This window comes from Octodon degus, unplaced genomic scaffold, assembly GCF_000260255.1.
Source record: "Octodon degus isolate 3935 unplaced genomic scaffold, OctDeg1.0 scaffold00003, whole genome shotgun sequence".
NCBI lineage: Eukaryota > Metazoa > Chordata > Mammalia > Rodentia > Octodontidae > Octodon > Octodon degus.
In genome coordinates, this window is record NW_004524579.1 from 30,346,842 (window position 1) to 30,374,606 (window position 27,765).

The 27,765-nt window shown below is 37.7% G+C and overlaps 1 protein-coding gene across 1 annotated transcript in view; it reads left to right on the plus strand.

The window, feature by feature from the left end:
• Dcc (DCC netrin 1 receptor) overlaps window positions 1-27,765 on the plus strand; it is a 1,292,183-nt gene that overhangs the window by 414,828 nt on the left and 849,590 nt on the right. The window contains exon 2 of the mRNA XM_004623665.2: window positions 12,177-12,497. Coding sequence (XP_004623722.1) covers window positions 12,177-12,497 — 321 coding nt within the window. The remainder of the gene's footprint in view (window positions 1-12,176; window positions 12,498-27,765) is intronic.

Genomic DNA, 27,765 nt, shown 5'->3' on the forward strand with positions numbered 1-27,765 from the left:
GTATGATTTACTTTGATTACAGTACTCTAAAAAGGATATTCTCTGTGATGTGTAATCGAAAGATCAGAGCTACAGAGCAATATAATAAAGGGCTATGACTTCTAAAAACTGGGTCTATCACTGCTATTCAGTGAACTTTCTATGTCTGCCCTGGCCTGGAACCAAATTTTCCATTTAGAAACCTGATGATAATCAGTGTCTATTATTTGGCTTAGCATTTGTAACTAATACTGAGGTACTATCCAAAATTACACCACATCAAAAGTCAGATGGATGCCTTTATGAAGCACTGCCTGCTAGCATGTGCACATGGTGTGGTGGGGACAGTGCTTTGTTTGATGTCCTAAGCACTAGATTTTAGGAAATATTTTAGTTAGCACCCTCCTACAGGTTGCAATTTCTAACTCCTGCAGGTAGTTAGCTCCTTTATGTGAGGGATGTACGTGTTTCTTCATCTTCTATTTTCCTTCAGGTGAGGTCATGTGGAAAGGACTTTCATCCCTGCAGTTTATATAAATCATGTGTGCACTGCAGACATGTGCTCAGCTCGGAAGACCCCGGAGGTTCTGCTCCTCTAAAGGGGCCTCAGGCTTCCTCACCAAGTCCTCTCCATGGAACCTAAATCACTGTCTAATGGCACAAGTTCTTTGGAGGGTTCTTTGGGTTTATACCTCCCGAGCACTGTGAAGCCCACTGGCTCTCACTTCCAAAGGTGACATTGCTATTATTACCACGGCGCATTTTCCTTCTTGACATCGTGCATGGCCCAAGCAGGAAGTTGTCCCCTTTCTGCGAAGTCAAAATGGAGTAAATAATGAAATGAAGGACAACACTTTAATGAAAACTTTTAGCCTGCATTTTAAAAATTATTAGACTGATTATAATACAAATGTTTTCACAATCTGGGTCCTCACATCAAACTTTATGCCACAGTGCCAACCACAGGCTTTGCTGAATTTTTATGGCTTTCACTAGACCTGTCAGACCTTTATGGCATTAAACCTTCGTGTTTGTCATAGGGGTTTTCACACGATGAATACTTCATTTCTCATGAATCATAATAAAGCAGTCTGTGCTTTGTCAGCACAGTGACCTCTGTAGTCCTTTATCTTCAAGAGGAAAAGATTAGACTGTCTATTTTATAGCTAATGAGGTAGCTTGTTGGTCTCTTGGCACTTTCAGTAAAGGCATCTCTTTGTGGTCTCATTTCAGTCTGTGATAAACCGATCACAGGGTGATTATAGCAAATCTCCTCACGTAATACATTTCCTACTAAATTTGAGGGTAATTTTTCGTAAGTAGCAAAGGTGATAGATGTGAGTTCACAGGCCTTGATAATACCAGAGCAGAGATATCAGATTTAGCTAGTCCAACCTCCCTGTTTTCTTCATGAGTAAATTGATTCCCAGTAATGCACCGCACCTCAGAAGGTTAGTGAGAGCAGATCAGACAAAAACTCAAGTCTCTTGGTTCCCCGTACTGAGAACTGTCCTTTGGAATTGGTGGTGTTTTTTTTCTTTTTGTTGTCAATTACAGAACTTTCTCTCTCCTTATTGACTCTGCCTTTAAAACAAATCCTGAACCTGGCCATTCCTTCTCATTTCTACTGTAATACTTTTGTATAAATCCATTCTTTCATTCTTGGACTATAGAAATTCTCCTAATTTCCCTCCTCCCAACGACCACTGTTCTTCATACAGTAATCAAAGTGACCTTTCAAGAAATAGGATTTCTCAGTGCGGATACTACTATTAATGCTTTGATCTGAATAATTCTGGGAGTGTCTGTTCTGTGCATTAGAGGTGTGTTATAGCATCTCTGGCCTATCCCATTTTATGCCAACAACACTACTCCCAGATGTGAGAACTAAGAACCTCTCCAGACCTTGCCAAGTGTCCCTTTTGGGGCCAAATTGTGCCTGTATTGAAAATTACTACACCTCTGCCTTAGAATGTTAGTTGGACCTTTCTATTCTTTAATAAAGACTTTCCAGTAGGTTTCTGTCGTGGTCAGACCTAAAGCAAAGTTATTTTACTTGCTTGGAAATTCTTATCCAAGCTCCTTCTTCTCTCAGAACTTGTTCCAGGGAATCTCAATCTCTGTGTGCCTGCCTGCCTGCCTATCTATCTGCCTATCTTTCTCTGTCTGTCTGTCTTTCTCATGGCTATTCCTTGGATAATCCAGTCATACTTGCCTCTCAAGGTTTCATTCCCTTCAGCCTGCAGAATTCTTTGCTTTGGTACTGTCTTCTGGATATAGTCTGTTATAGACTTTTGGGATGCCCTAAGGTTCACATAAAGCCTTCACACACCTAATCTAATGGTTCTGGGTGATCAGACCTTGGGAGATAAATACGTACAGATGGAGTCCTCATGGTGGGGTCAGAGCTCTTACAGGAAGAGAACAAGACCCCAGAGCTCTCTGTCTTCTCACCCAAAATGAATTGTAAGTATATGTAATGAAATAGGGCTGCCAAAGAAAATAAGAAAAATAGTAATGCCTCAGAAGGAAATCTGCCTTGTCGCCTGGATCCTAGACTTGCCAGGTTCTAAAACCATGGGAAATTTACCTCTGACGCCACTGGACCTGTGGTATTTTGTCATGACACCCCAAGCAGCCTGAAACATTTTTCTTTGCAACTTTTAGATCTTTGTTCAAATTTTAGCTCTCCTCACTGACACTCTTACCAATATACTTCAACTCTCTATTTCCTTCCCTCTTGATTTTCCACTACAGGACTCTTCTGTCATTTTATATATTTGCTCAGTTAATTCTATGTTGACTGTTTTCTCCTACTAGAATACAAGATCTGGAAAGATAGAGGTTATTGTGCTGTTTGTTTTACTGTTTTATCTCCAGCCTTGAAAAATATCTTTCTCAATAAATGACCAATAAAGATGAGATGGATAAATGAATGGCATGAGACTATTTTTAAAACTTTTTCTTTTTTTGAGGTAGTATCTCACTATGCAGTTCAGGTTGGACTTGAGCTCATTCTGTAGCCCAGGCTGGCCTCAAACTCACAATGATCCTCCTGCATCAGCCTTCCCAGTGCTGGGATTACAGATGTGTGCCACCACACCTGGATTTATAACATGTTTCTTACAATAGTTAAAACAGTTTCAAACTACGTAAGGGCCAGGGGTATAGTTTAGTGGCACAGCACCTGCCTGGCAAGCACAAGGTCCTGAACTGGATTCCCAGGGAGACTGGCGGGGAGTGGGGCAGGGGGAGGATCCAATGGTATTGTACCAATGCAATTATTTTCATTGGTCTTTAACACAGAATTTTGAATTTTAGAGGGTTAGTGACAAAATGTGCCACTACACCTGAAGAAAGAGTGGACCCTGTGGCTTATAGTACAAATCAGATGTAAGCAAATTGAGTTCAAATGCGTACAGAACAATCTTCACAATAACAAGATTGAGATTTCCATGCAAAATAAGATCCCCACTTTGTGGTTAATAAAGCAAATTCCTACCAAGGAAAAAAGTAATACTTTTTATTAACAGCGTTAATCATTGGATATGCTAAAATATAATTACTAGTATATTTGGTTTTATAGCTGTATTTTCTCATTTCAGCAGAGTAAATGTGGGTAACTTGATCATAAATAAGGTTCTAAACTAAGCAGGACATGCTTGGTCCCTTTGCTGTTACTGACATATCACATGTTGGTCCATTTGTCTGCCACTCAGATGGAGGTGTCCCACGTCCTTTGTGCCCATTGACTCATACTTTTGAATTGAACTCTCAAGAACCTCTCTCTGTTTTCTGGTTTACATTTCCACATTCGCCAGATGCCACCTCTCCTCTTACTTAGAGAAGGGCTGAGGGCTAACACAGAGGAGGAGAAGCCTAGGTTACATCTTACCAAACAGAGAGGGAAAGGATCAAATGCAGAGCAGATTAAGCAGCATATCAAAGTTTCTCTTTTAAATATTAATTTGGCATGAGGCCTTGGAAATGATAACTTAGATATCAGACTGTGTTACCTGTTGACATGAAAAAAAAAATAAAAAGGAAGAATCTCATTACCATTTGCCCAGTATCACACAGCCAAGTCAAGCTGTGGCTTAGAGATTTAGCTCTTAAAGCAGAAAGGGGGTGAAGTAATTTCCCCCTACTCCAACTTAGCCCTTATCATTTCCTTTGCCATTGGATTTAGCCAGAGGACACTCAGACAGTTGCCGGGGGCACGCTTTTGCACTATCCAAACCTTGGATCTACACAAAACATCTGCCTTGCTGAGGATGCCATGTGCTATGAATCTCAGATGTGGAGCCTCTGTGTGGGCTCTGTAAGAACTATCTGCTGGGATGGATGCTCCTTGATCTTCACATCTTGAGTTTATATTTCTGCATTGGTCCCCTGTCTTGTAAAGAGAAGAGCAAAGGAAGAATCATCATGTGAAAAGGAAATCAGGTTAAGCAACCTTTCTGCGTGGATATTTGGTGGTGCTGCGCTGGGTCAACAAAAGTCCTGACAATGAAATCACATTTCCTGACCTAATCATGGTAGCTTTCCAAGAGTTTGCTTTTCTCCGTGCTCCTGTGACAGCTGTGGCTAATAATATGTGTTTAGATATTATTTGCTTATTTTTGCTGTGCCTCTGGAGATTATTTGATGGAGGATACCCTGGAAAAGTAAAATATTTTGTACAGCCAGTTAAATTTGAGTTTTATCACTTTAGGATCAGTGGTAGAGCCCTAGTATGCAAGCGACCTTAGGTTCAATCCCCAAAAAGATAAAGCAGAAAAAATTAAGCTTTGCTTGAACATGAATATTTTAGTATAAGTGTATCCTATACAATATTTATTTAGTATAAGGGGCTAAAACATGTTTATTCTATGACATTTGTTTTTTATATGAAATTCAAATATAATTTATGTCCTTATGTTTTGAAGACTAAATCTGGTAACTCTAATGAGGGAAGAATTTTGACTGCTTCTTTAAACTTTTTATTTTTATCCCTGTTTTTTCTACATTTTAATAACCCTTAATAAATTCCCATAGTAAAATGCACCTGCTGAGATTTTCTTCATAGTATAGAAAATTTAGTTTGTTTCTAATTTATATTTGTTAGTAATGAACACAATTTTTCATCCTGTTATAGAGGATTAAAACCACAGAGTGATGAGGTAGTCTTTTTGTTTGTTTTATTTTATTTTCAAGTTTCAGACAGGATCTTACTAACTTGCCCTGGTTGGTGTCCAGCTGGCTGTCCTCCCGCCTCAGTCTCCAAGATGGCTACAATGACAAATGTATTCCACCATGACCAGCTCCAACAGTCTTCGCATCTTACTTTTACATTGTTGCTTATAAAAATATATATTTAAAGCATTAACATTATAATACTGATCAAAAGGCTTGCTGCCTGATGTGCATAAAAGTAAATTCTGTAGCACTGGTTTTTGCAAAATGTTAGAGACTTATTGCATGAAGAAGGACAGGAGCAGAACTTCAAACCTGTCTCCAGCTGGACTGATAGTAAGAGAATTTATAGAAAGGGTAGAGGACAAACCTTTATTTTATGGGATAGTGAAAACAGGGTTGTTTTAGGAATCTTTTGCATAAACATAGCCATCATTCCTCTTCATGTGACCTATTTCTTTGGGGAATATCATATTCTGTTAGGGGCATTCAGAGTTTGATATATCAATAGGTCACTGGCTAGATGAACTAGTTCATCTTCATGTCCATTCTTAAAGTTCTTTTCAAAATATTCTTCAGTGAACAATTCTGCAGGATTTTCCTGAAGGAAAACAGAATAAAACAAAACAAAAAGTAAACACTTTGTTACTTTAAAAATTTGTGTCTTCTTGTGTCAGGCTGTAAAAGTCAGCACTCATAGATTAATGCAAGATGTATAAATATAACAGCACTTCCAAGGTGGCTCCTCAATGGCTGTCCGCAGTGTTGAGTATGGAAGAGTGCAGGAGGGTTGTTTGCCTGCAGGAGACTAGAAAGATCCAGTCAAAGGCCTCGAGCTCTGTGTAGTGTTCATACAAATCCATATTAGAAGCCAAAGACTATGTGATGGAACGCTGAAGGGGCAGTGCTGGACAGCAACAGACTGCACTGGAAGCCACGAGAAAGGGTTCGAAGATGAAGTTGGAGAGTGGAGATCCTTGCAAGAAAATGGAAGCAAGCCTTTCTTCTTCCTTTAATTCCATTCAGGCAGGAAACCTATTGGCTGGTGTCACTCACACCCAGGGTGGGTCTCCTGTCATCAGTAAATCCCTTCAGCCACATCTAGAACTATGGTAATTTAATTCAGTTTCTTACTCAGATTGACTCAAGAAACTATCACATCAGCCTAAAGACTTCATTGATGCTCAGACATTTTTATGCTGGGTTAGCTAAAGTCAAGTCTTACATTAATAAGGAGTCCAAAAGAATGTTCTCAGCATACAGAAGAGTAAGTGCAGTTGACTCTCTACTTGTTCACCCTTTGAAGATATTGAGGGTTGAAACTAAGGTCTTTTCACTATACTACATTTCTACTCTCTTCCCTTTTGTTTTGAAACAGGGTTTTCTAAAGTTTCTAGGATACCCTTGTTTCCAGGCTTCTAGCACTTGCTATCCATCTGTCCCAGCCTAGGTTGCTGGGACTGTAAGTGTACACCACCACACCTGGCCTGGTTTTTCCCGTTTTGTTACTAACTGGCAGGTAACTAGGTAAATTCCTGAATTCCCATGTTCTGAAAGGCTACAATTATCCTGTAGTCCTAAAATTTATAAAGGACTATGATAAAGGATACTACTTTAACAGGGCCAACCAGATAGCTCAGTAGACTAAAGTGCCTGCTTAGGCAGGGTACAGTGTCCAGAGTTTAATTCCTGGTGTGCTGTGCCAGCCCTAACCCTGGAGTGCACTGAGATGGTGATTAAGACTGGGTTTGGTGGTGTGTGCCTGTAATCCCTGCTGTTGGGGGCTGAAAACAGGAGAATCACTATGAGTTAGATCTACATAGTGAGATCCTATAGACCCTGTACTGAATACATAAAAAATAAAAGAATGCCACTTTAAAAAAAAAAAAAAACCCTGAGAGGATTGTCACTGTTTTAACTGCTCAGAAGAAAAATTATGTAACTCTTTTTATGAATAACTTAAAGAGCATTCTAAGTCTAATTGACGTTTGAAGTTTTATATCACTTAATGGAATAGGGCCATTTGGGCCCTAATAATAAAGGAAACACTGGATATTGTAAACAATAGCCTTCTTTTTTTTTTTTTTTTTGCCTTTTCTCCATTTTTCTTTAGTCTTTCAATAAAAAGCATAGAGCAAATATTAAAAGTAGGTTTTGAATGAGTTTATATAGTTACTTGCTAGATTGGTTCTATAACTTCTTCATCTTCTTGCTTAGAAAAATTATTGAGTCAAATTATGCAATTCTTTCAAGTAATATATGCTTTTGTCAAGAGAGTACAAGGAATGCAGGAAGTCCCATGTTCTAGTCCAAGACAATAGATGTTTTGGATAAGAGTTTTCAAGCTTGGGTTCACTAACCTAAGAATTCCCAGAAGGCATCTTAATGTTTAGATTCTTGGCTTTTCTCCATGCATTGCTGATTGGGCAGGTAGAAGGCAAGGCCCGGGAGTGTGCATTGCTGACTCAGTTTCCAGGTGGTGGTGCTGTTGCTAACCTAGGGATGTACAGATGCTTTGAGATGTACTGTTTCAGAATATAATCTCATATTCCAAACTCAGTGGAATTCATGTATGGTTAGAAGTTCTGTTAATTTATCACTTTGTTTTGTTTTCTTTTAAAATCAACTTGCTCCATTGCATTGCCTCGCAAATATTATAATATTTTTGTCAGGCCTAAAGACAAGAGTTACAATGGTACACATATTGATGTTTGATGATGTAAAAGTAGATTCCATCATGCACAGAATCATTTAAGTTTCTTTCAATAGAGATCTTGTTATTTGTCTTAACACACACAAAAAAGAAGCAGATGTGGTGGCATACATTACTAAGAAAAGAGGATGGTGGCACGGCTTACTGGGTTTTACAGTCATTGTCAGGAACTCCAAGCTTCCCAAAGTGAAAGTTGGTATAATTTAAAAAAGATAAAATTATTCCTGTCAAGTTCTATGGGGATTTGTATGACATTTTCTAATCTCAAAATCTTCCAGGAGCATCTTTCACTTCCATGCTACTTTTCATAAATTTCATTTTTAGCTTTTATTGCTTTAACCAGAAGCTTTTACATTTGGTCTCAGAAAAGGATTTCTGACTCCATGGGGAATTATTCTTCACTCTCAACAATGTTTGATATTGTAGATAAAATGTCACACCTTGAAATCCCCATTCTAGGTTAGACTGCCCCTGTGACTGAGTGGGCTTTGAAATGAACAAGAAAATGATAAGAACAGCAAGCACAAAGGGACTTGAACTTGCAGAAACGTCTTCCTTACTTGATCACCAGGAAGTGTTTCTAAAATACCTTAACGATCTCTTTTGTGTCTATATTTGTTATAATGTAGGTCTGGGGTGTTCCCCAGATACTTTAGATTTTTAGAGGTGAAGCTATTGCAAGGTGGTTGCATCATGAGGCCTTGTATTCATCCCCGAGATAAACCACTGCAGAATCTGCAGCCAAGGGCTCTGCTAGAAGGTGGTGCCTCTTTGGAAGAAGTGGATCACTGAGGGCATAGCCTGCAAGGCTTGGCCTCCTTCCCAGCACCCCTCCTCAAGCTCAACTTCCGGGTGTCCATACTGTGAGCAGCTTTGCTCCACACAGGGCCCTCAAGCATGCCCTTCCTGCCCTATAACAAGCCAACTATGGGCTGAACAGCCAAAATAACTGGTCCTCTGACTTGTTAGTTTTAGTGATAAGAGAACAGCTAACATAATACTTGGTATAATCTTGAGATATCTTCTGCAGTATTGTTTCTGCTGCTTATTTGTATCTGATAAAATGAAAATAGTGATATTTCTCTTTCTCTGAATCCCTCATAAATAGACCTTTTATACTCCCCTTTAAGAAAACATGGAGGGTTTTGTTATGTTTGCTCAGTACATCTTCACAAAATAAAAAGAATTATGGGGAAGAAACAGGGAAGAAGTAAAGCAGGAAGTAGGGAATGAAGAAGAGGAGAAAATCCACCAATGAACTTCTAGGAATGCATCACTTTTTCTCAAAACAATATGGATTAGGAAGGCCAACCATTAGTTAAGTGTATATATGTTTTTATATTTTTACTCTAGCCAAAGAGAAAATTTCCCCAACAAACACTTGGAGGGCCAGCCAGATAGTTCAGCAGATGAAAGCGCCTGCTGAGGCAGAGCACAGCGGCCAGGGTTCAGTCACCAGAGTGCTGTGCTGGCCCTGCCTTCCAGGACACACTGAGAAGGCCATTAAGACTCAGTGTGGTGACGTTTGCCTGTAATCCCAGCGCTTGGGAGGCTGAAAACAAGCGAATCACTATTAGCCTGATTTATGTAGTGAGACCCTGTAGAGCCTGTAGACCTTGTACCAAATACATGAAAACACAAACACAAACAAAAACAAAAACAAAAAACAAAACAAAACAAAAACACTTGGGAAAAGAGAGGCCTAGTGATTCAGTCATCTTTAAAGCGAAATCTGGCTCAGTGTCAATTACGCAAGTTTCTTCATAGATACAATTTTTGTTCTTTCAAATATATTTATCTCAAAATATCATTATATTAAGTCATTCATCCTATATCAGAGCTAGGAGGATCATTTCATTTATGAAGCAAGGTTGAAAGATGTATTTCAAGAGTCAAGAAAATTACCACTAGGTGCATTTATAAATAAAAGCAAAACAAATCAAGAAACTTCTCCATTATGCTTTCTCCTAGATGAAGGCCTCACCATTTTTTATAATGTAACATCCTGGGCAGCATTGTAAAGTAGGCAGTTTGATATTGAATCTCAAATATATTTTCTGTGGTTTTACAATGGCCTCTTTCAAGTTCCCAGGAAATGTGTAATTTTACAGAACTCTGAGTGTCCCAGTTCCAAGCATAACTATTTGATCTACAGACTACAAAGTTAGCTCTACTTCTTCTTCATCTTCCTCATTATTATCATCTTTCCATTTCATCTTCCTCTCTTTCTTAACTCAGTGTAGTTGATTTCCAATTGATTCTTGGGTGAAATAATTTGATAAAATGATTTCATGTTAAGATATGCTGAACTTTGCAGACAGAAATCTCTAAGAATTAGTAGCATACAATAAAAGGAGAAATTACTTCTCCAAACTCAACTTGTTGTAATTAATGTCCTAGTAGAACGTCTCCTAAATTTAATGTGTCAATTACTTCACAAGAGAATCAGGCAGCTTGTGTCTAACATGGGCTAAAATTTTTAAAAGGGATATTTTAAAATGTGTAATACAATTTACTGTTAGCCAAGTAGTACTTTGATTCCAGTAGCATCTATTTAAAATAAAATTACAATGAGTACCATAAAAAAAAAACCCTCAAATTACCAGTGAACTGCAAGGGTAATTGTTTTAGGAAAAGTTAATCTGTATTTAATTTTTCTAAACTATATATTCACAACACTGAAAATGGTCATAATCTCCCTATTTCAGAGTAAATAGATTATTTCTTTGTGATAATAGCCACATATGTTCATTAACATGCTCTCATAAACAGTTGCATTGAATGTATTGTATATTCTGTGACATAAATAAAATGTTCAATATGAGATTATTTTTCAAGTATAGGCCCAAGGAAGAACACAAAAGCAATAAATGTTTTTTAATATAGTTGCCTGATCTTGACTTCTGAATTTATTCGCACCCTATTAATGCTACTTGCATAGAAATTGCAGGCATTATTCTAGGGAAGTATCTTGACATTAGAGCTTCTTTCTGATTGCTCACCCTTAGTGTGTCTCTTGTGAAGTGATTGCGAGCTTGGAGAGATGGGAGAGGTATGGACAGCCCAACCCACGCTCCTGAGCTTAGAGCAGGGATCAGTTAGTGAGGCCCTCCACATATGTTACTACCAGATGTTCCCTAACTGGGTATTGAATTTAAAGATACAGAGAAATTAGGATGCTAATGAAACTGAGGTCTTTATCCTGAGAAAAATGAAAGCCAAAACGTAATTTGGGTGTACTTTTAATGAAATGAAATGCTGCTTCAAAAGAAAAAAAGGAACAGTACAAGAAAATGTTCACGGCCCATACATTTTTATCCAAGGTACTTTAGAAGAAAATGGAATTAAGCAGTGGTATGGAAATTCAGTTAGACTCTAAGAATGATTAAATATTGAAAACAGGATTCTAGGGGGACATTATAGAATCTTTAGCCTCGGAGTTTGTAGGAAATGAAAGTGAAAGGATTTGAATTTGATTTAGTTAGTATACACCTTAGGTCCAAGGTTCAGCCCAGTGACTTCCAGGGACCTTTTCAAGGTCTTTAACAATCAAGTGTTCTGGCAAAGGCTGACAAATTGCCAGATTTTAAAAGTGCATGCTTTAATTATGTTTTTCCATCCTTTGAGATTCTTGAATGACTTTTTATTCTTCCTGTTGATTGCTTATATTCATTTATGTTTATGAGAACAAAAAACAATACAACTATAATATTCTTTCAGATATACAAGCCCATGAGAAACATTTAGATGGAAATTAAAACATTTCAGGGATTTTAAGTAGTGGCTTTATTGACATACTCGTGCAGATAGGATTTACTTATTTTAAAAACCCATCTGAGCTTTGCTCTAAATAACTTCACCCATGTTGTTGATATTTACTCTTTATAAAGCACTAGGTCTGAATAAATTTTTAATTCATGGTGCCATAGAAAGAATGAAAATTTTAAAAGAATCCCTTAAATTTTAGCTAGCATGTTACTCAATATTGCTTCATTAACATACCTGAGATGGTTTAGAAAATTTTCATTATTTCTAAGTTATTCATATGTCAGATATATGATATATGATATATTTATAATTTGTGATTTCTTAATTTTCCATAGTATTATTTTGGTGACAGTTTTTTCACCAATTATGGGTAACTCAAACAGATACTTCTAACACAATATCTGTGTTTTTATGTTTATTCCTGGACAATTTTCTAAACATTCTAACCTTTTTGAAAAAGTTTTATAAAGAAAAGACAGAGAATTTCCCTCTGAGGCTTCCATGAGTGCATAACATATTTCCTTTCGTTCTCCTCTTTCAGGTTTCCAAATTAAAGCTTTTGCATCCCTGCGCTTCCTGTCAGAACCCTCTGATGCGGTCACAATGCGGGGAGGAAACGTCCTTCTGAACTGCTCTGCAGAGTCAGACCGGGGAGTGCCAGTAATCAAGTGGAAGAAAGATGGCATCCACCTAGCCTTGGGGATGGACGAAAGGAAGCAGCAGCTTCCAAATGGGTCCCTGTTGATACAAAACATACAGCATTCCAGACACCACAAGCCAGATGAGGGAGCTTACCAGTGTGAGGCATCTTTGGGAGAGTCTGGGTCCATCATCAGCCGGACAGCAAAAGTCACGGTAGCAGGTATGAGGGTCTGCGCTCTTCCTCGTTCTCCACCACCACCTGCTTTCCTTCCTTTTCTCCTCCTCCTCCTCCTCCTCCTCCTCACCACTTCTTGTTCCTTTATGGGGATAAGAAAATAATCTTTATGGAAACAATGTACATTTTAATTTTTGAATTGAAAAATACATTTTATGTGCTATTGTGTGATGTTTTGATGTACATATATAGTAGAACGATTCTATCAAGCTGATTAGCATATCCATAACCTTACATCCTTAATTTTTTGATGAAAATTCTAAAAATTGCTCTTCTAGTGATGTTGAAACACTCATATTCTCATATTTGTTTACCATTGTCACAATGCTGTGTGATGTTTTTCCAAAATACATGCCTCTTGTCTAACTAAAATGATGGATCCTTTGTCAAATAGCTCCCCAGTCTCCAGTCCAGTACTCCTTTGGTGACTGCTTCTGATGACTACCATTCTATTCTTTCTTCCATGAACTTGATTTCTTAGTCTCCACCTAAAGTGAATTCATGCAGTATTTGTATTTCTGTGCCTGACTTGCTTCACTTAGTGTAACATTCTCCAGATTCATCCATGTTCTCAGAGATGACAGGAATTCCTTCTTTTCTAAGGCTTAGTTTGCCTCCTAGTTTGATTTTGTAACTAGGACCTTGTGAATAATGAGGCAATGAACATGAGAATATAGATATTTCTATGCCATACTGATTTTACTTTTTTTGGATACATATATCCAGTATGGAATTGCTACAGCTAATCTAATTTTAATTTTAGAGGTATCTTTCTACTGTGTTCCATGTTTGCTGTATTCATTTACTTTCCTACCAGCAATGTATGTTTTTTTAAAGAAAAGAAAGACTTTTAAAATTTATTTTCATGATCTTGATTGACTTTTCTCCTTAAATCAGTTTGGGGAACAGGAAGAAAATCTCAATGATCAAAATAGCATTAATAGATATTTTTAAAGAAGCTTGTTCAAGTTAATTCCTTATTGTATGTATGGGAGAACTTTTAATTAAATGAAAATTAATAACTTTTTAATTCTTAATAAAATATTACTTTTTTACAGCTTCACTGATTTTGAACCTTTATGATTTTTTCCCCATAGAGCTGTTCATTTTATTTTAACTATAATGGCATGACCTACAACATGTTGCTCTCAAGTGAACAGTAAAATTTTGTACTCGTCCTTTTAAATATCTCAGTGCTTGGTAACAGATTGACTCAACAGCTGAAAGATACGATGATTTTTTATTTTTATTCTTTACTGCAAACACTGATGATAGGTAGACTCTGACACAACAGTGCTAAATTTTCTGGAATCCACGGTACTGGTATTTCTGCTCCAATAATCTGGTCAGAAGGCAGATAATATTATTTCTTATGGCTCCTAATCTGTTATAAGTGCAGGGAGTGGAATCTGAATCTTGCCCTTATTTGTTTCTATAACGAATTGACTAAAACCTAGAGTAAGTAATATTAAAATTTTGATGTGGAACATTAAATAAGGCAAATGGATCCAACCTGAACCCAATTGAAGCCATCACATTGCTGAAACAATGGGAGCCGCAGCTCCCACACCTCTTCACTTCTAGTGATGGTTAGATTACATCGAAATCTGAAGGAGACGGTTTTATCAGTAATGATAGAAAGAAAGGTCTCATAAAAATGCCATCAGTTCCCAAAGCCAGCCTCATACTGCTTTTGAATGGCTCCTTCTCCGCATGAGACTGTCTTACAGACTATTTTCCCCTCTCAAAATCCCTATGCTGAAGTCTGAACTTCTGATGTAATAATTACAAGAGCTGAGGCCTTTAATGATAATTAGGGTATGAGGCTCATTAGGGACCTTGTAAAGAGAAACTGAGAAAATTCTATTGCTTTTTTTTTTTTTTTTTTTTTTTTGGTCTTATGAGAACATATAAGACCTGAGAATCTACAGTGCGTAAGAGGACACCCACCAGAAAGAAGTTACACTGGTACTCTGATCTATCAGACCTCCAACCTCTACTACCATGAAAACTAATTGCTGTTGTTCATAGGCCAGCTGGTCTTTGTATCCTTGTTGTGACTTTTCTATACCAGAAAAACCACAGTGAGCTCACCAAACATGTCCTGGAGCTTCCTTCACCTACACGAGGAGTAGACATTCATTCTGATTCATCCTAGCTGACCTAGGTTTAGTATTTCAAAGTCCCTTGTCCTGGGAAGCCCTTCAGTACCAGGTGAAATTAGGGTGTTAGGTAGAGGTAACCCTGGCTGCTTTAGCAAGGACAGCCTGAGGAAATAGGGAGGTGACACCCTGATCACAGAAACCAAGGTTTAAGCCACGTGGAACCTGTGAGTGATGTATGTCTGAAATTTGATTGATAAGCATAATGCATAGTGAGAAATGAAAGTTAATGATAATTATGATTGATTAAGAGGAACAAACAAAAAGCATGAGGGAGTAGGTAAAAGCTGAGTCCCAAGATGCTCCAAGTGAAAGGCGATGAACTCACTTGTGAATTTCTGGACCCTAAGAACCCCACCCATCAGTTTTCTTTAGTACCAGAGATGCTCTGTGGGCTTGAAGGGGTCAAGATGGCCTTGTGACGTCCTATTCCAAAAGGCAGCAACGAAGGCCCTACTAGTGAAAACAACCAGATTTGCCAGTTTCGGCTTTCTTGCAATCTAGCTTCCCTTTTACATGTTTCCTTTCAATGGTGAAATGAAGAGTGATTCTTTCCCTGTGAGATATTAAAATAAAGTGGCTCTGACTTTAGTATTCTGTACAAGGATAGGCTCGCAGATTCAGTCATTGAGTAGCAATCTAATATTAGATGGTATCATTTCAAGGCAATAAGGCTGCTCGTAGCATTTTAAACACTCACCATGCTGTTTGGCAACACAGAATACATCAATGTTATGTCTGCTGAGGTTAAGATTGCCAAACCACTAGAATTCACTAGGGGCGTATATCTTCTTTGTAATAAAGACCAAGGACCTGATTTAATCTCATTTTTAAAGCATTAGCAGTCAATAAAACAGTCACCACTAAAAGGTACCAGTAGGTTTTGCTTTGGTGGGAAAAAAAATCTCTTCTGTACCCTCAGGTGTAGTGGAAAGCCCATTAAATATAGTTCCCCCTTTGCATTTTTTGCCTTTTTAAACTGTCTTTTGATAAAACAAAGTGTGCCAAATGAAATCGGTTAGAAAGTTTCGTGCAACGGTCTTGTCATGCACCATTCATCCTGTTATCCAGGAACCTCTCAAGTGCTCTTTGCAAGCTGAGTACACACTTGGCTGGAGAGGAAAGAAGTAGGAAAGATCAACAGAAGGCTGCCATCCAATATCGTGTTCAAAGTCACAATGTAACAGCTTACTGACTGTGGGATCCCTGGTGATTTTGAGTTCAAATAATAAACAATGGCCAGACTATCAAATTCTCCATTTGAAAAGTAACTTAACCAACACTCACCAGAGCGTGAGGATTTCATGTTTATGCAATTAGCTCAAATCTAAAATTTTGTTATTTCTCTGTCAAGTGTACTTCCGTGTAAGTATGAGACTAAGGGGGAGTAAAAAGGCAGAAGTGGCTTTCTCTAAAGCTGTTCCTACTGATGTAGGGGAATGAAACTCCCAACCTGAAAGATTTTTTTTATTAATTTTATTGAGAAAGAAATAGCAATGAGACAGTTTCAAAACACATTAGTAGGACAGTTATATTAATTATTACATTGCATTTTGTTGTCTTCATTGTAGTTATTCAGAGTACAAAATGCGGACATGATATCTTGTCTAAACACTATTAGTATAAATCTTTCTTCTCACTGAACTAAGAGAAAGTAGCTGCAACCTGAAAGATATTGTCATGAGTTCGTTTTCTGCAAACCAGAAAAACAAATTTTAGGAGCAACGAAGGTTAAGAACAGAATATATTTGGAGGAATATTATCCTCTTCTTTCCAAGAGAGGGAAGAAGAGGATTTGAATGGGTTGCCAAGGAATATGCCTTTTCTAGGGATTTTTATAAAGCAAAATCATAGGTGAGGTGGGTGTAAGGTGGAAAAATGGTAAATCACATATGTGGTGGGTGAAGCTATAGTCATCTGATAAGATTAATTACTCAGGTGAAATGGACTAAATTGAGATCAAATGGGGAAGTGAATCCATAGCACACAGACATGGATATAGAACATGGGCTCTTTCTGTAGGGATTAGATTAGTGACTCTTCCTGGCTTCCACAAGGTGATAGAGACCTATTTAGAATATCAATACCAAATGTAGCCCATCCCTAGTGAGGCATATGGCTACATTTGTTCAGTCTTTTGTCTTGAGATCCGGCCCACAGTGGTTGTGTCTGTCTCTCCCACAATTGCAAGGTATCATGTTTTCCATATTGGGTCCTTTGAGGGTCTAGCTCTGTCTGACTGCCTATAATATTTCTATCTAACTCAGAAGACTACAGTATTACCCCCTCTCTGATCTCTACCTAATGAAGTATATGCCATGTTCAGTAGTAGGCATTTATCTTGCCAATGAAGACAGGGGCTTTATACTATATGTAGAGCTTTCTATCCATTTCATTCTTTCCTTCTTTTCTTCTCTCTCCTCTGCTTTAACTGTTCTGCACTTTCTTGATTAGTTAAACTGCCCTGCATTTGTGCATATATAAAGATACTCTTAATGGACTGAGCTAGAATAATTTTTTGTATCTGAATTTCCTACAAATTAATTTTTAAGGACTTTGAAATTGCTAAATAGGCTCTGGTAGAATAATCATATGACTGTAAAAGAAAAGATATGTGCTACTTCCACATCCTTCTATAATCCCTACAACTGTGATGAACGGGCTCTGGGTGAGCATATTTCCCTTACTATAGATGCTACCAGCTATTGGAAATTTCCAATTTTCTTATCTTCAACAGAATAAAATATTAACCTAAATGCCCTTCTGAAGGCTGTGGTGATATTTAAATGATATTTAGGATGTAGAACTAAAGTGCTGAGCATATCTGTGTTTAATGGTGAAAGCAATTTAAATAGATTTAATAATGGGTGTTTGTGTTACTACAATTATTGTTTGGACATGGTAACTTTCAACCTTCCCATGTGATTGTACAAAGCATTTTGTGTTCAAAAGCCACATGAGTTACAATTTGTGAGCCATGAATATTGTAATCTTGGGTCAGGATCTTTGTAATCTATAAATGCAAACTAGCATACCTAAATTTGGTTTTCAAAAAATTGAATCCATACAGTTTTTGTCAAGCAGTCCTAAATTTCTTCTGTTCTATAGATGTATTCTTGACCAGTTGATCTGCAATTATGTCACTGCAGCTAACAAAATTGGTATTGGTCAGACCAGCAATTCCATAAGAAGCAAGCCCTGCCATCACTTCTAACAAAGAGAATAGGGCTGGCCAAATAACTCAGCAGTTTAAAAGTGCCTACTTAGATAAATGCAGGCGTCAGCAGTTGGATTCCTGGGCTGCCTTGTGAGCCCTGCCCTGTTGGCAGGCTGAGAAGGCAATGGAGAATGAGCATGGTGGTGCAAGCCTGTAATCCCACCACTTGGGAGGCTATAAACAGGAGGATCACTACAAGTATGATCTATGCAGTGAAACCCTTTAGACCATGTCCTAAAATACAAAAAAAAAAAAAAAAAAAAAAAAAAAAAAAAAATAGAAAGAAAGAAAAAGAAAACAAAACAAAAAGAGGTACCCTTCTAATGCCCTTAAGCCCTTTCAATTGTCACAGTCACCAAAATGGGTTTAGGGGTAGTTAGTCAGTCTAGTGGGGGGGTTTAGCATGGCTGTTCCCATTCTTGAAGGAAAAAAAAATGTTACATCAATGTAAAAGAACACAAGCTGCACCAAAGCTTCTCTGATCATGAAAGACCCACCTTATTCCACTTACCCTGGTCCAGCTGTGACCACATGTCCACCCATGCACACATCCCCTAACCTATACAGATACTTGTGCATGCACTTCCCAGACAGGCTCTGAGGAGGACGGCTGGAACGTGCAATTCTGCTTTTACTTGCACTCTTGGAGCTTGGCTGAGACGTCCTTTCTCAACTAAAGTGAAACTTCAACTCAGGCTATTTTATAGACCACTAGAGTTGCAGTGGATTTTTCCAGATGTAGTTGTCTTTTGTTAATTTTTGAACATTTATGTCTCAGTATTGAAACTATTGAATTGCTTTTTATCACTCTATGGAAAATACAACTATATGAATTGGCTTATGCTACTCAAAAAAGCAAGTGAAAGATAGAGACAAGCTGCTAATGAAGAGAGTAAAAGAAAGTAACTGCCTCTCTAAGGGCGGAGACTGGAACTCTGACTCTCCAGTTCTGAGTGTGCAATATTCTCTTCTCACTTTCCTTCTCACCCTAGGTCTAGGGTTATCCACGGAATAACTTTTCCATTCATTGGTCACTCAGTCACCTCTTTTTCTTAATTAAATCTCTAAAATGTTAATAAAGGAAACAATAATTGATTGTAGTACATATTAGTCCTTTAAATGTACCAATTCTATAAGGGAAATACTGTGATGTAGATGTCCTGAGATGAAAAATTTTGGTAGTAAAGCTGTACAGTCAATAATGATACACAATAACTCCTAAAGACTAGATGTATACTTTTTAAAATAAGCTTCTACATAATCTAGGAACACAATCTGTCTTTTACCTTGTTAGGTGATTTTATGATTCAGACCAAATTTTCAATGTTTTTTCTTTTTCCTGCTTTTTGAAAATCAGGAGAATAAAAGGACAACCAAATTGCATTTACTTGAGTTGTTACTTTATTCAGAAGCATATTTTTTTCTTCCCATTACAATAGATGTTTCCAGATGCAAATTGTCTCACTCTGCTTTTAAATAACACAGGCATTGTAATTAAAATTCCCCTGTGTGTGTTTTTTTTTTTAAATTAGTTACTTGAGGAGCTGTTTCATTGAATTCCCTTCCAGAATGCCTCCATTTGAATGAGTTATGTAATAATTAAGGAACGCACATTATGGTGAGAAAAGGTAGAAAGAAGCATTTTGTGGAATGATAACCTGACCTTTACATTGTTACTTAAAAGGAAACAGAAAAAAGGAGCTTGTCTGAAGGGAAAGAAGAATAAACTACATTGCCTCAGGTCGCTCAAATGTTATATAAAGGAAACAGCAAGAAAAATGCTCATATGCCTTCTCTCTACAGGAGCAAATATAAGAATCTTGCCTGGAAGGTCAAGTTCATCCAGTGAAGCAGTTTGGAAAATGTATCCCAGGGCTCTTGAATACATGGAAAATTCTATTTTAGAAAGGTTCACTTACAGAGCAAAGCTTTCCATTTTACATGCTTAGAAATATTGTTTATTTTCCAATGAGGAACAAAGAAATAAGTAGTTCTGATTCTGTAATGGCTTAATTATCGCTATTTAGCTAAATATTCTCACGGGTTTGTGGTTAAAACATGAAAAGGAAAATCACATTAGGAAGAAATGTGATGTTATAAGTAATTGTTGTGCGTGTGGTAATCCTATTTTCTTTAATTTTGTTACCAAATACAACTAAGCTAATCACCAATATCGCTCCAATGCCACCTCACCAACACCCCCTCACACTTACATAATTGCAGTTTCAGAGTAAGGTTATAGCTGCATCCTTCCTAAATCAATTAGGTCTGCAATAAAATTAGAATAAAAATATATTCCTGAAAAATATTCAGAGTGGAACGAAATCTTCTACATTATAAAAATTATAATAGAGAACTATTAAAATATAATAGAGGACTTTTTTTTTTCAAATAGGGGAAACATCAACAAAATAACTTAAAAAAAATCTTCCAACCTTTCATCTTCTTTTCTTTCTTGTGGATTCTAATCCATGTGACAATGGAAACAGCTAATTAGTCATTCTAAATTTAATCAGTATCTTAAGGGTGCTGTTCATTTATTCATCTCTTAAAGTGTGTACTGAGATTTGTTATTTTTTAACTGGTACTTCAATGAACATTAGGGATAGTATGCAAAGTAACTTGGTCATAGTAACACTTTCAAATTCTAGAAGGATTTCTGGCAGGCCAAAACTTAATTTTCTTGATAAAGGTGATTATAAAAAAGATTTACATGTAATAGTAAGGTAGGAAAGAAAAAGTAACATCTCCTCTCCCATCACAAGATCATGGCTGACACTCTGATAATACAAGAGAGATTAATAAAGGAAGGCACAGCAAATTATATTTAAATAAAGTCTTATACGGCAACTGGAACTTTGGAAATTGAGATTTAATGACTTGGAGGGAGAAGTGTGTTTTTTGCTGTCTGGTGAAGGAAATGGATAGTTGTGGAGAAACAATAGAGGAGCATGGTGTGAAGTGGTGGTACCAGCTGAGATCAGCACGCGTGCTTATTTGCATTGCTTTTGGGCTCTCTGGTTCTCACCACCCTTTATCAACACCCGTGTAGGCATGGGCAGGGCATTTATTACATAAAGGTCTTGTAACCATTCTTATGGAAGTAAGTCAGAGAATTCTTTTATGAACAGCTCTCCAGCAGAAGGGCCGAAAGCGACATACACGCTGCCACATTTTGGGGGAGTGCAGGCCCCACCCTTGAATAGAGAGGTTAGATAACAAAACTGGAAATCTCTGATGATATCATGGCAGACAGTAAATTTAATAAAGCAGTTTTACTTTTATGAGCCTATCTCTGTTACTGATTTTTCCTATTATACTTTTTATGTCTGTAGTAAAATTTACTATTTAAGTTTAATATTATGGAGAAACTTTGAAATTAAGGTGCTCAAATTACATACAAAGTTTTCTACAAACTAAGGAGAACCTCAGATCTAAAGAATGATCTAGAAACTAGTAAATTAGAGGAAATAATGGAAAATAATGTGGAAATAGTCTAAAAATTTTTTCTTATAATGATCAGCAACACATATAAGTAAAAGAACTGCATACAAATAGTAAACACCGTTACTCAGGCTCCTTTAATAAATTGTTATTTTTTATAGTCTAATTTTATTTGTATAATTTATAACTCTTTCATCTATAATAAGCAAATTAATTGACCGTTCATTTATCCTATCATTATTAAATGTTTATTATTTCATTCAGGTGAGATTTAGAATAGCTCAGAAAGAGTCAGATTCTTATTTTATGATGTACTGGGAGCACACATCCACAAATACATAGACAGATACACACACATGCACGTGTGTGCAATTCCTAGTGCTATTGCAAGCCAAAAGTTCTTGGAACATTCCTATTAAAAGAAAAGGCCTTAGTGTCAGAGGTCTGAGCATTTTCTACTAAAAGTCTGGTTTGAAAACCTCGCATAGCATCAGAGCTGCTCCTCTACACACAAAGCTCACCACGGGTCTTTAACTGGGCTTACCTCTTCAGCCATGCAGGCACCTGCTCTACCTCATCCTGTTGGAGCTCTGTGGGGCTTGCCCGTGGAATGCAGTTAAACACCAAGATTCAGTTTCTCGGAGAAGCCTGACTCCCTCAAAGCTCAGTGGGCAGGAGTTAGAGAGCCGCTGTACTGACGTAGCTCCACAGTATGAGTATGTGTGGGCTGGGAGTGCGGCACTGCGTCTGCATTTCATCAGCTGTGCATTTGCCTCTGTGCTTGCTAAATGAGTTCCAACTATTCACATCCTCACCCAGCTCATCCAAAGACATTTAGGCAGAAATGCAAAGCAAGGGAAAACACACCCTACTCACCTTTCCATACAGATAGCTCTCGCTGTCCAAGCCTCTATATTTTCAATCTGGTGATGAACACCTCAGACATAAAATCTACCTTTTGCTTTATTGCCCATGCCATTGTTGTTTTTTTATACATATTTTTAAAAACTGCTTTTCATGAAAAAATCAGTTTTATTGTAACCCTCGGGCCTTACCCTAAAAAGGGCTGTGCAGCAGATTCACTTACTAAGATTTCACCTGCACATTTCACCAACCAGAAGCCTATTTAAGAAAGTACGTTAAAGATTAATAAAGCTTATATAGCTTCAACATTAAATTTGAGTGCAGGTTGATTTTATTGGATTAGGGTTTTGTGGCCCTTTTTGCAAGGGAATTCATCTCTAAAGGCTAGAACATGACATAAAAATAATTAGTATTTCTTTGATCCAGGCAGTGATTGCAGAGCTATCTTTTAGGTCCCCATATCTCTTTGTTATTTTATGAACTAACACTGTGACTATTTCTCAAAGGTTATTCCAGAGTCCCAACCCAGGGAGGACCTAATTTGGGGAAATATAATTGCTGATGCGTGGACCACCTTCTACACGTACACTTCATATTTCAGGATTCATTCATTTGTTTTCATTGAGAAATATTTCATCTACCTTAAAATTCAGCCTTTGCAAGTGTAACTCAGTCATCAGAATATTCATGAAGTTGGGTGGCCATCACCATGATCTGATTCCAGGGCATTTCTATCATTCTCTTCCTTTCTTCCTTCATGCTCTGGAAAACTCTAATCTATTTTCTGTCTTATGGTTTGTTTTTAACAAAAAGCAGAGGGCCAGCCAAATAGCTCAGTGGAATAAAGAGCCTGAAAGCAGGTACAGGGGCCGGGTCCCTGGGTCTGCCATGCTGGCTCTGCCCCTGGTGTGCGCTGACATGGCAACTGAGACTGGGGATGGTGGTGCGCGCCTGTAATCCCGGCTCTTAGGAGGCTGTAAACAGAAGAATCACTATGAGTTTTATCTTGTGGTGAGACCCTGAGCACCCTGTAGACCCTTCCCTACATACAAAACAAACAAACAAACAAACAAACCCCATAGAACAGAGTATGTGAATAGCCTATTAAATTACCTCACAATTTTTTCTTCAGTTAATGTCTTGGACATCTTTCAGATAATTCTTCCAGATCATGCTCCAATTTTTATTTTTATTTTTATTTTTACTTTTTGTTTTTGTTTTTGGTGGAACTGGAGACTGAACTCAGGCCCTTACACTTGCCAGGGAAGTGCTTATTCCACTGAGCCATCTCCCCCGCCCCAATGCTCTGATTTTTAAGTCCTTACACAGAATTTTATAACTTACCATTCATATATTGATATTTTGTTTCTTATTCTTTACTTTTGATAAAATTGCCTTAATTGTTTTTCATCCTTCATGAATTTTTGTTGTGCATATACTAGAGAACTTCTCTCCGAAGCATTGTAGCCACTAGGTCAAAGGGTATGACATTATAATAGATACTATAGACTTAGGAAAATTTTGTTTTCCTGACTCTAAGTATCCTAAGTCATAACACATTTTGTGGCTATTACCTAAATAAAAACAGCTAGCTGGCTTCTCTATACTTGCAAATTTCATTCAAGTTTAGTATAATTGCAAAAGGTACAGTGATTACTTGATATGGTTATTGAGTAGTCAAAAGGTTTTGCCAGGGAAAATCTGATACATGGTAACCAAAGAGCTGGTGTCTCCTCAGTGTTCTGTGGTTCTTCTGTACTGTGATGTTCTCTTTGCTTCCAGTGAAAGAAAGTCTGGTAGTGCCACTCCAAGAACAGACTTGAGAGTGAAACTCCCCTTAGGTCTACACTGAAATTCCCAGTCTGTGTACACTTTCAGGGTGGCACTGAAACCTGCCAACCAACCATCGAAGAGGGGGAAATCCTTCTGATAGCCTAAACACCCTCCTGTGTTTGGCCCCTGATTGTACATGTGGCCTCGTTTTGAAATAACCAAATTCATATTTCTTCAAGTTTTTAAAGCAGTCTACTAAGCATGCACATTGCCTTTGAACACCTCATATGTCTGTCTTACTTTCTTATACATTATACTCTTTTAATTTTCATATTCAGTCCTTATACTCCTCTTCGTGAGTCTTTCTTAGGCTGGTTAGTTAAAGGTTTTTCTCACAGTAACCTGTGCTTCTTTGTAATATATGGGACATACTATCATGTGTCCTTTAAATACTCTATGCACACAACTGCTTCAGTGATCAGGGGCACCCCGATAACAGCTCTTGTGACATGTGTCTGAGCATCTTAGCTTTGCTAGGCAGGCAAACTTTTAAAATTTGGTTTGCTCTATAGCGTAACATGGTGATTGGGAGCCTGGCCCTCCAAGTCAGACAGACAGGATTTTTCAATCCGTTGTTGTTAGTGCTTTTAGCATATGTCCTTACCTTTTAAATGAGGAAACAAGACAGCATCGTTCTTAAAAGACTTCTATGATAATAGCTGGGTATCACTTAGCAGAACACCTGACAAATAATGATAACCAAGCTCAGTTAACGAAGCTTTATAAAACAGGGAGAAGAATTAAGACAGTATCGAAACCTCTGGCAACAAATGGGATTAGAGAATCCCCAGGGAAAGCCACTCATTTCGTACGTGGGGACACAAGTCCATTTCCTGCTTCTCTGTAGGTGTCCTGCCTTCCCCACCCAGAGGCTGGTCCTTCCCTGTCCATACAGACTCCGGACAAGCATGGGATCACTAAAGCTCTTAGCAACTCTTGGGACCTATAACTGCCTCAAGTAATCAGGATTAGTAAAGTAATGACTATGCTAGAAAGTATTCAGATGATATTCACAGTTTCAGCTTTATTCTTTAATGACATTGAATCAAACCACTTTAATTTTCATTTAACTAAAAAGGAGGTGAAAAGGTTTTGGAGAGCTTTCTCTGGACAAGCAGGCCCTGGGACTCTCTTCTTGCAGAAAAGCATAGGACTTTCAAGTTGGCCACTTAGTTGGGCTGGCCCTTAACATGGTGTGAAAATAAATGGTCATTAAAGATAGAAATACTTTACTGGGGTTGAAAGATTTATATTAATAATGATTTGGGTTAATAGCTATGTTTTCATGTAAATCTTGATTATTTATAACTGACTCAGAAAATTACCCCCATTTTATACATGCTGTCTACTTGGCTTTAAAAATATAAGAACTCCTATTATTTTGCCAGAATGCCTATATTTATAATTTTCAGAAAATCTGTTTTTTCTAAGCCTTATTTTCCCTCTGAATTTGTGTAAATATCTTTAATACATATTTTTCTCTTTCTAAAAGGCTTTTTGAAGGGTTTTTCCTAGAACGTACTTTAATGATAAACATTATTTATGTTGACTGTGTAGTTATGTAAATCATTTCAGACTTTTTTCCACTAGAACCCTTATGACTTAACATGCCTTCAGGAAATATGAATAAGATTGCAAGATAATGTTGTCCCACTAAGCATTTTAGTGCCTCAGAAAGAAAATGTGAGCATAGAGTTGAGGCCCAGTGACAATAACAAGGGTGTTTATAAATGAAATAGCACTACAAATGGCACCACAGTTTGGAGGAGGGAAGCAATTTGGCAAAGTGAAAGATGTTAAATGTTTTAATTTTCCTCTATGCCAGTAAAATCTTGTAAAACAAGGTGACATATTAAATTTTCTATACTACAGTAGCTCCAAGGGCCTGTCAACATTTTCATTATAAACTCTATTTTCTGAACGTTATAACTCAGCTTTAAGAATTCACTCTGGCCTGACATTTGGAGTGCAAAGGTCTCACCTGGGGAACATGTGTTTCACATGCTTTAAAAATTATGAGTTTATCTTGTTCTCAGTTTTAATAAGTAACCTTTTCGCACATTTTTGCTTGGCTGCTGTGTGTGCCTCAGAATTTGAAGGCAGAGGACTTACACGGGTTGAGTCACTATTCCTTGGGGAGGGGGCTTGGTTTACTACAGATGTGGTCCACACAGGTCAGGCTTGCCAATTTCCACTACGGAGTCTCATGGTTATACTAATCCCTTGGCTGATCATAGAGAAAGCATGAAGCCTGTTGCAATTTGCTCAACATTTTGGAGCTGACTTGGTAGTAACCAAGACATATTCTATGCAAAACCTCTACAGACAGGATGCTGATTGTTTGGAGAATTCTTCATCCCTAGTCTGTTTATTTTAACATTTGCATTATTTTATGAATGACATGAGGCCTTTACCTAAAACTTTCTTGCATTCACTCTAATCTTAATGGCTTGTGAAGTCTTTGTGTGTCTGTGCATGTATGAATGGTTATTCCTCCCCATTCTATTACATTTAACATGCAGTAAGTGTGCAGTCAATACTATTTAATAATACAGTTACTTCTCCTGCACATTATACTTTATAATATCTACAGATATATATGATATTTCTCTAGTTGCTTTTGGAAAGTGTTTAGAAAAGAGTGAAGGAAAAAGAACAAGGAAGTTACAGAAGAGAAAAATACCCATTATTGCATGATTCAGGCCTCAAGATGTCTTGAGGACAGGCTACCTCAAGAGCTTCCCCAAAAGGTTCAAATGTAGTCTGTCTGAAAATGCAGTGCTTCCTCTTTAAAACACACGGCCCCATGACTTCAGTTGTGGGTTGTATCAGATTTATAGGAAATTAAATTTTCTGGTGCTTCTTTAGCATTATTCTACTCCCACAAAATTGTACTATGCTTTATAAAATGCTGTCCAACTCATGTTAAAATGTGAGAAACAAATTTGTAGAAATGAGCACTCATTTCCATTGTATGGCGATCAACATAGCACCCTTCATCAAAAAACCATTATGCTCCTCACAATCATTCTTCACACAGTGTCTCTCAAGAGGAGACTGAGGTTTAAAGTTTGCCTCATAGGTAACGAACGCTTAAGGCAGGTGGAGAACTGTGGTCTTTGTGACTCCATATCCATTTCTGTTGCCCATCATATTCACGTTTATGTGTACAAAAATGTTTATATTTCTATGAAGATCACATAGTGCATGAAATTGTAAATGGCTTCCATTTCTGTGTGGAAAATAGTAGGCTCTGAAGACCTTCAAATTACACATAAATGACTGTGTGAATGAATGAATGCATGTAAGAATAGAACTCTTGATGTTTCAAGATAGCATAAATTTATGCCAAGAAGCCTAAGGGAGCAGGAAGGAAATTGATTTCCTTTTCTTCTCTTACTTCCTTGTCAACCTTTTCTCTTCTCCTCTTTATAGATCCACTGCAGTTAGTGGCACCCTAGTCAGGGTCTCCAGCCATCTAGCTGGAAGTCAGGAAGACATAACTGCTGTCTCATCTACCACATTCTTATCAAGTAACAAATGTGACTACCTGGTCTACAGAACACTTCTTTTCCTTCTCTTCCCTTCCCTTTCCTTCCTTGTCCTGCCCTGCCCCACCCCACCCTGCCCTACCCTGCCCTCTCTTCCCCTTCCCTCTCCTCCCCTCCCCTGGCCTCCCCTTCCTTTCCCTCACCTCTCTCCCCTCCCCTCCTCTCCCTCCCCTCCCATTCCC